This window comes from Rhinichthys klamathensis, unplaced genomic scaffold (assembly GCF_029890125.1).
Source record: "Rhinichthys klamathensis goyatoka isolate OS25496 unplaced genomic scaffold, OSU_Roscu_1.1 h1tg000169l_1, whole genome shotgun sequence".
In the NCBI taxonomy this organism is placed as follows: domain Eukaryota; kingdom Metazoa; phylum Chordata; class Actinopteri; order Cypriniformes; family Leuciscidae; genus Rhinichthys; species Rhinichthys klamathensis.
The window spans coordinates 2,690,761-2,708,550 of NW_026606700.1; the positions used below are offsets into that span (position 1 = coordinate 2,690,761).

Below are 17,790 nucleotides of genomic sequence, written 5' to 3' on the forward strand. Positions count from 1 at the left end.
TTTTATGTACTCTGTATTTGTTTATGTAAATTTTTTTTTTTTACAAAAATAAACTTTTCTTTTAGCTCAGTGTAACTGTAACAGGACCAAATTATAAAACAGCGCCCCCTAGGACAATAACTTCGGAACTGCATCCACTTAAAAGGTATCTAATAACTATCTATCTATGCTTTTTAATTTTAATAATTAACTTAATATTTACATTACTTATTTAGCCTTGATTCACTTTCATTCTCAACCTTATTGGACAAAGTCGCCACAATCTCTTGAATAAAACTATTTTTTACAAAGGAAAAAACAGTAATCAAAAGGAAAGTTAGGAAACAGGATAAAAAGTCTGAATTTTGTTGAATAATTCTTTATTTAGCAACCACTGAGTTGAGAGGTGCCAACACTGAAAACATCAGCAGTGAATAAGTGGTATTCCCTATTTGTTATGAGAATCTTGCTGTAATTTAATACACTTACACATTTTAATAGGCAATTTGAGAATGTTGGGAAGTTTTCAAAGTAAAACACCAAGGGATGAGTGTTTTGGTGGACTGTTAACTTCCTTTCCACAAGGAAACATGATATGGCACAAAAGCATTCTACAGATAAACAGATGAGAGAGACGGCAAAGAGAATATTATGTGGAAAAGGAATAGCGGTCTTTGAGAAACCAACAAACAAACATGACTGCTGAATATTCTCACATTCATTCACATAACCTCAACATTTCCCCCCCAAGTGCATTAAATGCTTCTTTGAGAACGTCTTAAACTTCAATTAGTATGCCTTCAAGAAATGGCAAGCTGAAACGGAGTAAAATGCTGTAACAGCCAATCAACAGAAACCTTCACCGTGCTGAGTAAGGTAAACGGACCCCCCCAAAAAACAAGGTTATTTAAAGTGCAGATGAACCAAGTCAGTCATGCTGGGAACGGAGTGATAATCAGTTGCTGAGTGTTCATGCATGCTATTAAGAACAACTTCGAAGGAAGGATTTCAGTGGTACAAAAAAAAAAAAAAAAAAAAAAAAAAAAAAAGGGTAGAAAATGTGAGTATCAATTGATACAAATCTGTACCCTTAACCTACAATGAAAAAGTAAATAAATAAAATACTAATAAAAAAAAAAAAAATTCTAAAACTTTCCTCAGAATCTTAATCATTCATCAAGGGTTTTAATGACGAGCAAAATCCCCTTATTTATCCTCTGCTGATTTGTAAGAGAACAGAATCACCTAATGCGTTATTTCACATGTGAAAGTAGGAAAGAGTTTCTTCAGAATACTTCTGAATACTATCATGAAGCCTACAAGACTCTTGTATTTGTCGTTCCTCGGCGAGCAAGTTCCAGGCTACAGCGCGCGGGGCCGCTTGGGGTTAATCTGCTTGCTGGCTTGTTCCTCTTCTTGGAGGGTAGAACGGAATGACCTCACTTTATCTGATAATACAAACAGACACACATCCATTAATACTCCATTCCATCAGGAAAACACCAAACTCTTCTGATGAAAGGAAACACTAAAAATTCAACGCATTACCTCGGAGCTCAATGAAGATCTCAATCTTCTGGTCAAGAATCTGCTCGAGCTGAGAGGAGTAGGTGTCCACGTCATAGTCCACCTCCTCAGTCATCTCCAGGAGAACCTTCTCGTCCTCAAGCCACCTGATAGACTCCTGTTAGCACACACAGAGTGAACATCATCATTAGCAATTCCCTTTTTCAGTTTTGGGCCAGAAGCTTATCAGAGAACAGAAAACCAAAAGCTGACATAAAATAGCCTAAAAAGCTCTAGAGTGAAAACAAAGCAAACACCTGAAACACAGCCCTGTGGTCCTCCAAAACCTGCTCCTCCATCTCCACCAGCTGAGACACTGCCTCATGGAACGTGAAGAGCTGAGGGGAGACTTCCTCTTCCTGTCAATATTCAAACACAAGCTTTTATCCCACCTATAATAAGGTGTATGGTCCACAGCATCTAAAAGGAGACTGAGGCAACCAATCGATTGCATGTCTAGTTTCCCTGTTTATGGTTTCAGTCTTATCCTTACAAATGATTAGCAATATTTATCCTTATAAAGCAGGAATACATTGATGACAAATGCAGCCTTTCTAGGCACATACAAAATATATAATAAAATTAAAATGATTTGAGGTGTAATTGGATTTTTTTTTTGTTAAGAGGGCAGGGTTTATCAGCTATAGTCCTTTTACCCCCACCCCCTTTCTGTCTTCCGGTTTGAATTTCCACAGCTTGAAGATAAGATCTTACGGATTTATGAATGAACCGCTCATTTTTAAATCCCTCCGGTCTACTAAAAATTTGTTACGACATCCGCTTCGAACATTACAATAAGTAAATCCACTTCACCAGCTAATTACTCTTGGACAGCAATTCCATATAAATAGAGAGAGCTACCACAAAAACAGAAGTTTTCTAAGTAGAAGTAGAAAGTAGAAACAGAGGAATTCTAAACATGGCTGCGCAGTTGTTTCTCTGGTGCATAAGCTCTATACTGCAGACAGGGGGGGATCAAAATGTTTTGGCTTCTTTTTTTTTAGGACGTGTGAGGCACACTTGCAAGTAGACAGATGGTCACAAAATATACTTCTAAAAAGTATAAAAAGACAACATTGAAGTAGTTGTCATAACAATGTCATCAAGCATGGAGTAAGTAATAGGAAAAGATGTGTTTATACATTCTGTTCACAGAGCAGTTTGAGGTCATCTCTCTGAGGGGAGTTACCCAACTCCCAATCCTCATCCATGATGTCCAGCTGGTTGATGGCGTTGACATTGGGGCGGATTCCCTCCGTCACAGCATTAGGATCCACGGTCAGCTCCTTCACTCTAATTGCACAGATTGACAGCTTTTATGATGATGTTTTTAGAGCAATCATGCTGATCAAATGACCCCATGCACAGGTCACAGGACTGAAAAGCTTCAATATAATCTGGGTACTTACTACACAGAACAAGTAACAAAGTGTAACCTGAAGTCACACTGTGACTGTATACTCTTACCTTATTTAAAACAGAACCTTACATTATTTAGTACAAAAAGTCTAAAGGTTTATACTTTAAACAAGCATGGTATGACAAAATCTACAAACAGGAACAGTTTGTTTTTCTTATTGTATTGTGTCAATACAAATTGTAGCCATTTGTGCAGTTAACGCCAACTGTTTATGGTGTCATCTCATTTTTTCGAATTATGTACAGTGTTTGTGCATTAATATAGGTGTTATTTCTAAAGGAGAAGGAAGGACAAAAGCACCACAGAAATGCCAGACATTCCCAGGGTTATTGAAACTAAATGACAGCAGACCATCAGAGGGGAAATGAAAAATGTTTACACCAAGCACAACCATTAGTGTGAGACGTGAGTGCAGCCAATGTGTCTAAAAATGAATCAGAATGTGGTTATACACATTGCTGTGCATGAATATTTCTTTTCCATGCATCAGTTACAAGCCAACATGGGATGTTGGTTATCTACTGAGCAGTGCTGGGGAAGCTACTTTAAAATTGCCAGACAAGCTACACTCATAATGTAATACATTTAAGATTGTATTTATAATTAAATAACTTTAATTATAATAAATCTATTTGATTATATTATTTTGAATCAGAACAGTATTATTTCTGAGAAGCATTTACTGTAAAAAAAATAATTCACAAACAACTAATAAATCACTCTTATTTATGCAACACATGGATAAGCAGCATTTAACTAAATATATCGATACAAACAAACTGTAAAATTCTATGCAGATACTACTGAGCGGGTCAAATGAATCAGTAAATCATTTTTATGAAGTAGTCACTGAAATTAACAATCTGATCTATGGTTCTCATGAAGCAAAAATTATAGTAGTTGTCGTCGATAGCAATACCAGTGAACTGTGACAATACTTGATACCAATTTTGAGGTAGTGATACTTTTGACATCCCTAAGCAGAACACAGCGATTCGATAAAATTAAAGGCATTTGAGTAATCAATGTAACCTCTTTTATGGTGTTGAGTTTTAGTTATAAGACTGCAATACAATATAGCTAAAAATTATGATTTAGGGGTTTGTTTGTCATTTTTCACTACTTGAGATGGAAAAAATGCTTGTTCATGAAAAAAGCTACATTTTTGAAAACAGTTTGGCAACTATTATGCTACTAAGTTAATAACTTATCACTATTTTTTTTTTTTAGTTACCCCCCAACACTGCTGCAGTGTATCTGACTGAGAACAAGGTGGGAAGCTGCATAGACATGTGCTCATACTCATAGGTAGGAGACGGTTCAGAGCGACTTCCTCCCCCCTGAGAGAAGGGGATGTCAGAGGGGCTAATCCCAAACTCCTTTACTCTGAAGACAGTCAAGAAAGAACAGAGAAAAACAGCAAGAGAGAAAGAGAAGAGCACAGCCAATCAGGAGAGACAAGTTACGACAAGACTTTTTCCCATCAGCAGCATATCAAATCATTGGTAAATACAAAAATATATATTTTTTAAAATACATTTTTAGTGATATTTAAAATATTTTCAAAATGGTTGAAAAAGAAAAAACAGCTAGAAGCTACATTGACGAGAGAGTTGTTTTTCATAAACGCACAACACAGTGCCATGTCCTCACCTGTTGGCATATCTCAGAGTGTTCAGTGTGTTCTCACAGGAGGCCATACCAGGAGAGATGGTGGCGATCTGAGCAGGCAACAGTCACAGTTAGAGCTGTGCAACCAGGCAAAAGTAAACTTAGTCAAATCCCAATGTTTGAGAAAGAGGGCTTAATCAAACTTACCATGCATGTCCTGGAGTTCTCACCGATAAATGAGTCTCTGAGGACCTGTGTTAGTTTGCTCGCTCTGAATGGGGTGTGAGGCTTATTACGGCCCAGAGCTCTGATACATTCCTAATATTTGGGACATGCAAGATCACAATGATTAACTTGAAAATTCAAAATGGCAGCTCTTGACCAAAAGGTTGCCAACCCATGCTCTAGAGTTAGCTCTGGGGTGGTATTTTTAAGGCGCTGACCTTTAGAGCCAACAGACTCTTGTTGATTTCGGCTCCCTCTAAACGAGTTTGCCGATCAGCGCTGGATGTGTCCGCTCCACGCTCGTTACCCGCCAGATCAATGAGTGAGAATTTGCCATGCATCTTGCCCTTCCTTCGAAGTATGATTTGAAAGACGGCGTGGCTACGGGACGAGTGGGCATTGGCTGAGGTCTGACCTGATGTTCTGAAATGGTAAATAGGAAGGAAATTCAAGACCAATTACACACCAAAGGTCATGAATCATATTTTGGAAACGATTCAGAGATATGCATATTTTATACAGCAGCAAATAATTCAGTGTACATGTTAATTGCTTTAGCCATCAAGTATTACCTGCAGCTGTTTCCCATTTCAATGAGTTTGAGGACGTCCTCAGTGCATTTGACCTCACGTTCCTGAAGCCCAACCACTTGCACCTGCTGCTTTCCATCTTCTAGCACACGCAGCTTAGCCTTCTGATTCAACAGATCAAATACCTAAGAAGACAAAGACTTTAAACGAATTGTCCTTTTTAAAAAACGGGCTTTAGTTCGCATCACAGCCTTGAGTCATCAGTTTTCTCCTGATAATCAAAAACAAATCAATGAATGGACATATTTTGTGAAATGGAAATAGTCCAGTCATCTAGCAAATGCGTAAAATTCTTCAAATGGTACACCACATTTTCAATTAACGGAAACCGAATGTAACTCAGAGCCACTTGCCTTTCCACTGTAAATTTCAAAGAACGTTGCGTAAACCTGAAGATCCAGCTTCTTATAGTTTGGTTTCTTCAGCATGAGAAAAACATCTCGAGCTGTGTGTACGACACATATAAAAATTAGTTGTTTGAATGAAATTACAAGATTAAATAAATTACAGGACAAATAAACATCAATTACCAGCTAATGCATAGATTCCTTTAGAGCAATCCTGGTTCTTTCCTGAAAAATCTCCACCCATGGTCTAAAAAAAAAGAAAAACAATCGACGAGCTTTACGTCCAATTATTCTAATATATATATAAAATGAGCAGTACAGGTATTGTGGTATTTTTTTAAGTACAAAAACTAGTAAACTATCCAAACATTATATTAAATAAACACTTCTTACATGAGTTTTTCCACTTCCTGTTTGGCCATAAGCAAAGCATGTGGCCATTCCTCTATCAAATATGGTTTCCACAAGAGGTCTTGCAGTAAACCTTTGGAGAGAGCAGATAGAAGTTACTTTCCTCTGACAATGATCAATTCCTGGCTTCCTTTTTAGAGAAATGTTCTTGTTTAATGAGCAATGAATGATCCTCTACCTGTAAACCATTTCATTTGTTGTGCTGTCATCAAAGGCGAAGTCGAAGCGGAATGTTTGGTTCTCTAGGTATCGAGTCAGGTCCACCTTCTGTTTTGGTTCATGAACCATGACAACATCTTTACTTGGAATAGTGATCACATCTAGGTCCTTTACTGTCAACTCTACAACACAAATGAGAATCAATGTCAATCAAAAATTTAAAAAGGTATATCTTATTTTTTTTAAATGAGTACGCCAATTGTCCTTTCTGAGGCATTACCTTTTTTATTGAGGGGTCGTTTCCTAACACAAACACATATTCTGTGCTCTTCAATCTGTCGAAACATGAATTACGTTTTACTTCTCAAAGTAAAATGTTGTACTTAACATACAAGACTGAATTATAAAATATTGCAGGTTATAGTTTTTTTCTTATTAACAGATTTTTATAATAATATGAAACATTGTAATTTTGTTTTCAGTATTACTGTTATCATCATCATCATCATTAAAATGTGAATCTCAAATACAGCTTGTGGGGTGTCCGGGTAGTATTCCACCCCAAACTCAAATAGAGAAAATTTGCGGAATAAATAATTATCATAATAAAAATAAAACAATGAATAATAAATTAAATAATTACCATAATAAAGAAAATATGGAAAAATATAAGATGGTAATATTTGGTATTTTTTGTATTACATTTCATTTATGCTAAATTATTATAAAAAAAAAAAAAAAAAAAAAAAAAATATTACCCAGATATTTCTTTATTAATACCTACCAAATCTGTCGTGGTTAGTGGTCGATAGTCCAAACTTGCTCTGAAGTCTCTGATCATCTGAAGTATTTCATAGTTTGGAACCGTTGTATCAATCTCCTTCAAAACAAAAGCACATTCACAATAGGAACACCATCAGGTGAACTAATCTATCAGTCAAACCTGAGAAACACATTACAATTAGAAGCTTAGAGACAAGGCAGAGAGATATATTGACAGAGAGATGAGAAGTCTCACCTGTGCTCGCTTCTCTCTCAGTTCCTGTTGCTGTATCCTGCGCCGCTCCCTCTTCTCCTGCAATTTTTCCACTTCCTTCACACAGTTCGACTTCCTCCTTGCTGTTAGAGAGCACAATTCCATTTTAACAAAGGCAACAATCGCCTCCTTTCTTACAACCCGCCCCCTCCCACTGTATCTCCCTCTAATATAAGTGTGTATTTGTGTCGACAGAGTGGCTATAGAGGCAAGCCAGAGCCTCTGGCAGCTGGCACATGGTAGCGCCAACAGCCCTCTCCATCTTAAAGAGCTCTATTCTATGAGCAGGCCTTTCCAAAGTCATTTATCTATGCGCTCTTGCTGTCTACAACATATCTGAAATGACTGCTATTACTTGCAAACAATAGTAGAACATGGAATAAAAGATTAGGCCACATAGTCATTAATATTGATTTAGACTCTAATTTCATCTACATAAAAACAGTGTGCAATTTGAACAGTTTCTCATATTGCAACACTAAACTAAGACTAGGAATTTTTAGACACCTGGGGCCTCATGTACAAAGACTTGCGTTGAATTCATACTAAAACATTGCGTACGGACAAAGCTGTAAATGTGCGTACGCACAAAAAAAAGCAGATGTATGAATCTCTGCGTACGAAGGATCCCACGCATATTCTCTTTGTACATCCCAATTAACGTAAAATTGAGCGCACATGCACGAGCACAACGCCCCACCCAGTCTCCTCCCCCAATTAAATTAATTTAAATATGGTAATTAGTCCAATTTGGCAAAAGAAACCTGCAAGAACATGGCTAAAGCAAGCAAAAAACGAAATTTCACTGAAAATGTCTTCTATGTGAATATATAGTACAGTGTAATTTATTCCTGTGATCAAAGCTGAATTTTCAGCATCATTTCTCCAGTCTTCAGTGTCACATGATCCTTCAGAAATCATTCTAATATGATGATTTGATGATCAAGAAACATTTTTGAGTATTATCAGTGTTGAAAACAGCTGTGCTGCTTCATATTTTCGTGGAAACCGTGATATAGTATTTTCAGGATTCTGTAATGAATAAAAATTTAATTCAAACAGATATAGAAATCTTATAATCTTTTGTAACATTATAAATGCATTTACTCTCACTTTTAAACACATTCAATGTGTCCTTGCTGAATAAAAATATTACTTTCTTTTTTTATCTTTACTGACCGAATTAATGAAGTTTATTTTTTATTCCTAGTTAAGCCAACGCTGCCATTGCTAGACGGGTTGTATCAATTTGGACATGCTTTATATAGCCTATGTTCTTACTTAATTGCATAATATAATATTTTAATAAAACTCGTGTGACAATATGTCAAATAATTTATCAATTACAAATTATAAGCAATATCTGACAGCTGGTGGTGCGATAGAACAATTCGTAGTGTAATGTTTGCCACTTCACTTTATTGCCTCTATGAGTCGCCAACGGACAAAAATCACGACAAATGTACGTACGCCAGACATGAAGTTTACTTGGAGGAACGCACATTCTTACGTTAATTTCACTGTTAGTACATCTGGCCGTGAACGTGAAAGCTGACGTACGCCGTGTTTTTGTGCGTACGCAGTGTTGATACATGAGGCCCCTGATGATTTGACTTAGGCCTAATAGAAATTCGGAGAGTTATGATCCAATTCCAAAATTATTCTCTAAGCCTCTCAATTTTGTATCAACAGCATAGGGGCATAAATATACTAAAATATGACTGAAATAACCTGACAATAGACACTGCATGGATCAGATCAATTCAGAATTGTTTGAGAAAGAATCACAACACATCTGTGAATCAATTTTGCCCTCATCCTCTGCAACAAACAAGCAAAATAATTCAAGCAAGCTTGTAGTTCTGCCCAAAGGATGTGCAGTATCGTACTATCGTGCGGCGCACACAGAAAACAGGTTGAGCATTTTGATTCCAGATTAATTTGGCAGACAGACTCTTGTAAGCTTCATAAATTCCAAGCAAGAGGATTAATCAGGACAGTTCAGAGTCATGTCAAGGCTGCCCGGTCACAGACGGTCACTGACATTCAGAGGGGCGGCTGGGGTGTTCAAACCACACCCCACGAGATTTGAGCCAAGATACAAACAGATGATCAAGGTTAGGTTTACTGCAATGTAAATACTCTAAAAAGGATGCTTTGTCTTTATGCATGACATGCATCCTCTGCAAGAGGCCTCAGTTTGGCTTTCAGAGTTTTCCTATGGGGAAAAGGGGGTTGACATGAACGGACTGAAAAGCACTGAGGAGTGTCATATTACCGTTCTGTTGCTGAATTAGCTGACTTTGGGTCTGGCTTTGTGTGGGCTGAGAGGGTTGTTGTGCAGGTGGAGGGGGTGCTGATTCTGGCTGCTGCTGCTGCTGCTGTTGGGCCGGCCGTGCCCGAGTCGAGCCAACTTTACAACAGAACACATAAGAGTCAGCAAATCACAGTAGACTATGTCTGAAAACTTAACATGAGCACTCAAACATGCCTATGATGCACAAAAATTGCACTCAGGTAGACAGCTTTCCAAATTTTGAAACACAGCCCAGCCGGCATAGTATGGTAGTATGCTGAGACAAGTAATTTAATTTGAATAAAAGTTGACATTTTGATTAAAAATTATGATATGTCAAAATTGTGTTGATTTCACTTTTTTTAATCATTCACAATAAGAGCAATAAAATGTATATAGAAAATAGATAGGGTAAACATAAATTTCATGCCGACTTTAACCCTATAAAGCCAGCCATATCATATTTCTACAGCTAATGGGGTGACCACTTGGCTATTGCTCTGTTGTAGGACAGTAGATGTAATTTTGTGGGACAATGTGGAACACGGGAGTGAGAGATACATTTTCTACTATTAAGAACCGTTCAAATCAAGAGTGATAACTATAAAAATAAAGATACAGTTCTAAAAGTCATTCTAAATATATAAGAATAGCAGAATCCAGACCACAACTATAACGATAACAGCACAGAGGAACACAAAAACAATGACAGCCAATCAGAATCCATCCTACTTTAAAGAGCTTGAGCATTTAAAGCGGCAGACGACAAAACTCAGCATGCACTTATATAATAAACAGAACGTTATCATCTGCTGGTGTGGACACTAATATTGTTATCGTTATCTTTACAGTTATCGTTCTTGGTGTGAACGGGACATTATTTTATAAAAAATGTCCTCATAGCTTCTAGTTTATTTTCCTTCATTAGTCTATGCAAACATTAAGCGCGTTTTTAACGGATTCAATGCATTTTGAACTTTTTTAATTATTTTTTTGTTGGATCTGGCAGGTTTGATTTTCTTATCCAGAATGTGTCTAGATGAAGTCCCGGCTGGTGTAACTATATTTAACAACTTTGATGAGGTCCACACTGATTCTTTTGCTCTGTCCAGTCGACATCAGCAGAAAAATACTTATCTACGTATGCGTTGGTTGGGATTTTTTCCCGCTCTAGCTAGAACATGACGGCTGCGAAAATTGATTTTTAAACGCCAATCGCATTTTTAGTATTATATTACCTATTGTGTGTAAGCTCCCAATTTCAGGACTGTGGTCAACCTAATTCTCAAGCATGTTAAAAACTTTGCTGAAAAACCTATTGTACATAGCAGGTGCACCGCATTGTATGTTTTACCCCCCACAATAAAAACTACACAGCATTGATCATAAAACTAAGCATTAAAATTTCATCGTACTAAGACATATTATTGGAAACAATATGCATTTTATGTAGTAGTCTGCTATACTGTTATAAAGATCACATTGATTTACATTACAAGCTATCAGAATTTCATCTTCCTATTTGCCCATATCAACAACTGCACCAAATTGCATATTTCTGGGCCTCTAAATAAAACTGTTTTTTTTTTCCCTCAAGTATGGGCTCCATATTCTTTTCTATAAAAGCCTGATGCATCAACGATTACACTTAACAAAAAACATATGCAATTTCGATTTTTAAAAATATTTTGCCTAAAGATTCAAACAATAATTATAGGACTGAATATTAGAATTCTGTTATACAAGTAGGGGTGCTCCGATCAGGATTTTTGGGGCCGATCACCGATCGCCGATTACTTGAAGCTGTATCACCCGATACCGATAACCGATTACAGGGTCTATTTGAAGACTTCTTTTTATCATGTAGCATTACTTATTAAACTATATTTAACAACAATGTACATTAAGTATTACATTTAAGAGAAGACAATGCATAATGAATTGACACCTGTGTATTTATTTGCAAGCAACATGCATTAACATAGCAGCTTGGTTATTGGGAGCAGCTTAAGGCTTGACATACAACTTTCCTGTAGAATATAAAATAAAATTAATAAAAGACAGAACATCTGAGTCTTTAAATTTAGCTTTAGACTACTTTAAACTAAAAACAGCAACAAAAAAGGCTAATGTTTTGAGTCAGTCAGCCATCAGTTTTTCTAATACACTTAAAGGACCACAGGTAGTAAAGTGCACAGCAACACACACACACACAAAAAAAAAAAAAAACTAACAACTTCCATATCTGTATCTATAACTTTGCTTTTTTCTGGGATGCTTAGTCAGATTTTGTGGGCATTTAGAGAGGAAGAGAGAGGTAGAGAAACCTGTTGTGTGTGTGTGTGTGTGTGTGTGTGTGTGTGTGTGTGTGTGTGTGTGTGTGTGTGTGTGTGTGTGTGTGTGTGTGTGTGTGTGTGTGTGTGTGTGTGTGTGTGTGTGTGTGTGTGTGTGTGTGTAGAACCCTTGCAAAATTATTTTAAACAGATTAAGAAAGCCACCACTATTGGTCACATCTATGGTTAGATTGATTTTTTTTTTTAGATCCAGTGAAGTCTGTCCCACCATGTACCTAATATAAATAAATAAAACATCTTGAGTTAACTAGCAGATCATTCATTTAGTTTGCTATTAAATAAGAAATCTAGCGCTAAAATGTGTTTTTGAACTCAAGCTGTGCGCTCGTTGCCGCGGCGATCAGTTGCATGGATACAGTGCTCTGTGCCTCGCGCAGTCTTCACTCGGACGCGCGCTTCAATCTATCGCCGTTGCGGACTCTATTCATTCCGGTGTAATCACAAAATAAAACACAAATGTATCCTTGCTAGATATAACTGTAACCGCTGATGAACATCAGTTTTGATGAGAGAAAAAAATATGTACAAGTGATTTGACGGATACATTTTTGTCATTGGTTGTTGCGTTAAATCTTACCCAGATACAATTGTGCTATTTTCTGATTGGCTATTGAGTAGCTCGACGAACAACACTAGAGGAAACGCGCTTGATTCATGCCGGTTCCACAGTGAGAGCGGCGCGGCCAGAGTTTTGGCAGCTGCGGCATATTAAATATATTACAAATAGTTTTTCAGCGTGAGAAATACAATGTGTGGCGGGAGAGCGTGACAAAAGACCGAAATGAGTGACAGTCACGCTCAATGCTTGACACTTGAGAGCCCTGTTGTAGAATTGCCAGACCGGTGAAGCCATTTTTACCAGGGCGTAAAAAAATTGTCTCGCGAGTTTTGCGTCATCTGATCGGCTTTTCTGGATCGGCCTTTATAGAGACCGCCGATCACACATCCCAAAGCAATTATCGGCCGATTATGATCGGCGACCGATCAATCGGAGCACCCTTATATACAAGAGAACCCTGTCAAGATAAAGTTCTTATGGAGTGTGCAATCTTTGAAAACTACAAAGCCTCATTAATAATCGCACATGGGCATACTGCAATTATTTTCAGAAATTATTTTGATTTATTGTGCAGCCCTAATCATGAGTCATATAAGAGCAAATATACCTCTGTTGTCTCTGGATGGGATTTCACTTCTTCCCGGTGCAATAGTTCTACGATTCTACACACAAACAAAAGCGTACAAAAAGGTTCAAAAGATGCAAACAATTAGTGCAAACTCAACATTTAAGTGATCTTCTACAAACCTTAGGGATTTTGTTGACTTTCACAGAGCTGGGTGTAGGAGGCGGTGGTGTAACAGGGCTCAAGGAAATCTCTTCCTCTGCAGCAACATCTGGATTTAGTGAGAATATGCACTCCAAATCAATCTGTTAGAAAAAAGAGAGATTTTTTTCGGATCACTTCTATCCAAAACAGGGTTATTAGTTAACTAAAACTGAAATTAAAACCCTAAAAACACATTTTTGAAATAAAATAAATGTTAACTAAAATAAAATATAAAAAACTGCACCTTCAAAAATGACTACATATTTAACTAGAATGGAAAAGAAATGGAAAATATATAAATAAAAACTGATTCAAAATATTAATAAAAACTATACACTAAAATAACACTGATCATACCAATTACCAAAGCATACAAAATGCCCTAATATTAAAAAAAGGTACAGGCCAGGGTATGATTGCAGAATTCATATTTAAAAGGAACACAGCACGTGTCCACTGACTGAGGGCATACTGCACCCTAACAACACCAGAATGTTGTTCCATCCATAATTAATAATAAAGGCAGCTGAGAGGCTAGACTTACCTCTTTCCCTTTGGTGTCTCCATTTTCTATCCATTCCACAGTAACACTGTCATTATCTTCATTCAAAGAGGTCACCATGGCCTGGTGTATTCGCCCTGTAAGAAATCCAACAGCTCTAAGTGAGAAAGACAAATGAAAAACATTCATTCATATGTTTTGATATTCTAAACAAGTTTGAGTGGATCTTGAAGAGGTCGTGCACAAGATGGCATGAACGCAAAAACCTGCATCAGAAGTTGTGCTCATCAACTACTGAAAAGTCTCTCAGAGCATCACCGAAAACAAACAGCCATGTTTCCGTATCTATTATTCAGAGCTATTCCTACTCGCACGTCTCCATCCCTGCAATTATTCAACAGCGGCATCAGCAGGAAAAAGCACATATTATCCTGCCATAAAACAAGCTATTTAAAACCCCAGCATGCAACATCAGGCCAAAAGAAAAGTCAAGACCCTGCTTTAAGTAAAAGGCACTAGAGTGTTTAAAATGTCACAAGCACTGCTCGTCTTCAGAGAGCAAGTCAACAGTCTCTATTACGCAATACACAAAACTTCCCAAAGAGACAGGAGTGGTTTGTTTAACACGCCAACAGATCCAGGCTCATTTGTTTCTTTGCTACAAACTGAAGTTAAATATAACACAGCCTTCTCAAAGAGATAAAATCATAATCTGTTCTGACAGTCTTCAACATTGTATTGATGCTAATACCAATAAAATGCCACTGAATGCTCACAAGACACAGACAACACTAGGTTTCACTAAATCTACATTTCTGTACTGAGACATCAGCAGAAACTAATTTGATTGTCATTGCAGATTTACTGTCTTAATCTTAATTAAACATCTTAAATGGATTGTATTTTTATGACCAAAAAGATAGATTATTTTTAAGTGTCCATAACAAATATGCAGAACAATTTGTGTTTGGTTTTAACAACATTAAATTTAATTACCTTTAAACTACAATGGAATTGTATTCTTTAATAACAAGAATAATGTAATAGTAGTATATGCAAAGTTGTTTTACTATCTAAAGGGGAAAAAATAGTTATCATCTCTAGGCCTATGTCTTTGGCCACATTTTTAACTTTAAAAATAAATGGCTGTTTAAAAAAAAAAAAAGTTGAGTAGTTATCCAAACAATACATTAAATAGGCAACATGCAAAAGCCTTTATTTGGTTCTATTTGTGAGTGATTGAACTGTGAATATTGGTAAGTAATATATGTATATATATAATCAGTCACTAAATCATCTGTCTGTCTATAATAATGCAACCAGTCCCAAGCTTCTGCTGTCAGCATTTCTTTTGGCCATTAGGATGAGATCAACATCTGAGCCCACATTACATAACTTTTAGGGAACTTGCTTGTCATCTTCAAAGCATGACACTTACGGAGTCATCTGTCCATATTATCATAAATATGTAAACTCTCAGGTGTCATCATAACTTCAAATGAGTGACTGATGTGTGAACTTAAGTGAGCTGAATCAAAACTTGCAGTGAGTTTAAGGCTCAAAACTACCAAGCTAAATCAGCTGGTTTGAGTAAACCCAGCAACTTCCCTCTCCACACTTATTTACACCCAATCTGTAAAACAAAACATTCATTGGCAAATTACTTAAAATGGCTAACCCACCTAAATCCAGAATCACCAGGACTTCCATGATTATATTCCCTACCAATATAAGACATAAATAATTCCCCAATAATCTGCATCATGTAAGTTAAGCCAGTTGTTGAGCTCAAATCAAATACAATTACGGATAACTAAACAAACTCCACCCGGTTTAGCAGGTGGCTAACGTCGTCAACCGACAGTTCCACTGTTGATTGACACAAGCTCGTTAACTACCCCGGCAACCAGCAGCAACAGACCAAACTTAACGCCATATATCGATTTATACCAGGCTCAACCACCTAAACTGTCGTTTCTGTCATGTGTATTTGTGAGGTAACGTTAGCATCCGTTAGCCGAACCGGGGCAACGACTTTAACGGACGGTTACAAGCGACCCAAATATGAACTCACCATCGCTGCGCTTTATCTCCACAAAAATCCCCACGACGATCTTGCCGAAGGTCGCCGCCATGGCTCATTTATGGGACGATGGGAATAGTCAGATAGACGGGCGTGTGGGAACTAAAAACAGTGTTTGTGTTTGAATTTTTCACATTTGTTGTTCCGTGTTGCTCAAAACCGGGAGGCGGCCACAGCGCGAGACATAAAGGGAGAGAGTTCAGGGCGCGTGCGCGGGGGACGTCCGACTTGCGTGGGTTTTTTTACCCACAAGTCCCGCCTTCTGCACTAGGATTGGCTAGAAGCAGCTGGAGCCTGGAGCATAGACTGTAAAAAATAGGCCTGGAGGTTTCCGATCGGACAGTTTACCGGTAGTTAAGAGCTCTGGGTAAGAGGTAACCTCAGCAATCAGTAAGCAGAGAGGAAGCGGAAAGGTTGCTGTGTGGCAAAAATTAAATGTGTTAATGAAACTAGTAGGCACATTGAACTTAGTTTGGGGAAAATATACCTAATCAGTTGAGAAAAAATATATTCCACATATCAAAAAAAAAAAAAAATACTTGTAACAAATCCTTCCCTCCATATTATTTTTTTTAGTCCAGAAAGCTTAGCCTAAATCGTTTTCTTCTTTTTTAAAATATTTTTTCTATTTTTAGCAATTTTTGAAAATATTTTGTTATTTGGGGTTCTGCAAACTGCATCTGCAAACCTATTGATAAATCTTTGTAAATGTGTTCAAATTGTAACCACTTTATCTGTGTGTCATGACTGATTGATTTTTATATGAGATTTAAATGGGAAGGTGTGTGTGTGTGTGTGTGTGTGTGTGTGTGTGTGTGTGTGTGTGTGTGTGTGTGTGTGTGTGTGTGTGTGTGTGTGTGTGTGTGTGTGTGTGTCCCGCGTATGTGCGTGTGTGTGTGTTTTGCATTGGGGATGTTCTAGTCTCATGACTTCATTTGTGTGTGTGTTTGTTCTGGATTGTAGCAGATTTTTGATAGCTATATTTTTGACAAATTAAAAGAAAATTCCACATTTCCCATTCATTGGGGTTTATTCAAAATGACCTGCGAGGTAAGGATTTGTTACTATTTTTATTACAACCACATAAACTCCTCGAATCCAGTCAAATTATTTTTGTGTATTCCAAGTTCAAGTGCGACAAATCTCCCAATGTCTTTGACCACTCCAGCGAACACTCAATTTCTAAAAATCAAACGAAAATGATTTATGGGTCAAAATGACCAGAGGAGAGGATGGGATTAATTCTCTTTTATTGAATTCATGCATTATTTCTTCACATTTTTTAGTATTTCATATAAAGTCACTTAAAACAAGGAGAAAAGGGCAAAGAAAATGGGGTTAATGGCAATGCACAATTGTTTGAATTTGTTTAACTTTATTGATTCTATTAGGTTGATAAGATAAGCATGTTTATGAATAATACATTATTAAATAAATAGGCCTAAAATAAGTAAATAAACTATACAAACTTAAAAATTAAACTACTGGGAACGAGCATCTAATGAGGTCTATATCGATCAGTTTATCATGTATAGTCAATCTTGTTCACAGCAATTGAGAGAAAGGTTGAGTTATGTATGTCTGATTTGTTGTCATATGTGAGGAAAGTGTTTATGATGCTTGCACATACAGTATGTTCTCAGAGTTTCTTTTCTAGATTTGTAGTGGTAGACACACAGTTTTAATAGGATTAATAAGACTTATTTCGGTCGTCAGAATGATTTTTATTTTTAATGAATTTAAAAATATATATTAATGAATTTTTAATGAATCATTAAAGCGAGTGTTTGTTGAAGTCACTGAGATGAATCAAAATCCGCATCGCTATACCAATCATGTGAAATCTGACAGTAGCAGGTTCTGGCGCCTAATTGGTCTACATT

At 37.0% G+C, this 17,790-nt stretch overlaps 1 protein-coding gene across 3 annotated transcripts; it reads right to left on the reverse strand.

Moving 5' to 3' along the window:
* Positions 1 to 725: 725 nt before the first annotated feature.
* kif2a (kinesin family member 2a) lies at positions 726 to 16,113 on the reverse strand. 3 transcript variants are annotated; one of them, XM_056259697.1, is made up of 21 exons: positions 15,899 to 16,113; positions 13,867 to 13,961; positions 13,301 to 13,423; positions 13,161 to 13,215; positions 9,623 to 9,757; positions 7,327 to 7,427; positions 7,093 to 7,188; positions 6,589 to 6,643; positions 6,328 to 6,490; positions 6,132 to 6,222; positions 5,922 to 5,985; positions 5,745 to 5,836; positions 5,374 to 5,516; positions 5,020 to 5,224; positions 4,784 to 4,894; positions 4,619 to 4,686; positions 4,268 to 4,351; positions 2,688 to 2,838; positions 1,803 to 1,904; positions 1,528 to 1,663; positions 726 to 1,427 (listed from the first exon to the last, which is right to left on the reverse strand). In XM_056259697.1, the coding sequence occupies exons 1-21, from the start codon at positions 15,957 to 15,959 to the stop codon at positions 1,342 to 1,344; spliced, it is 2,217 nt and encodes a 738-aa protein (XP_056115672.1). In that variant the 5' UTR covers positions 15,960 to 16,113; the 3' UTR covers positions 726 to 1,341. The 3 variants fall into 3 exon arrangements, with proteins under 3 accessions (XP_056115672.1, XP_056115673.1, XP_056115674.1); XM_056259698.1 differs by having other exon boundaries at positions 13,867 to 13,981; positions 15,899 to 16,110; XM_056259699.1 differs by lacking the exon at positions 4,268 to 4,351 and having other exon boundaries at positions 15,899 to 16,112.
* Positions 16,114 to 17,790: the final 1,677 nt, after the last annotated feature.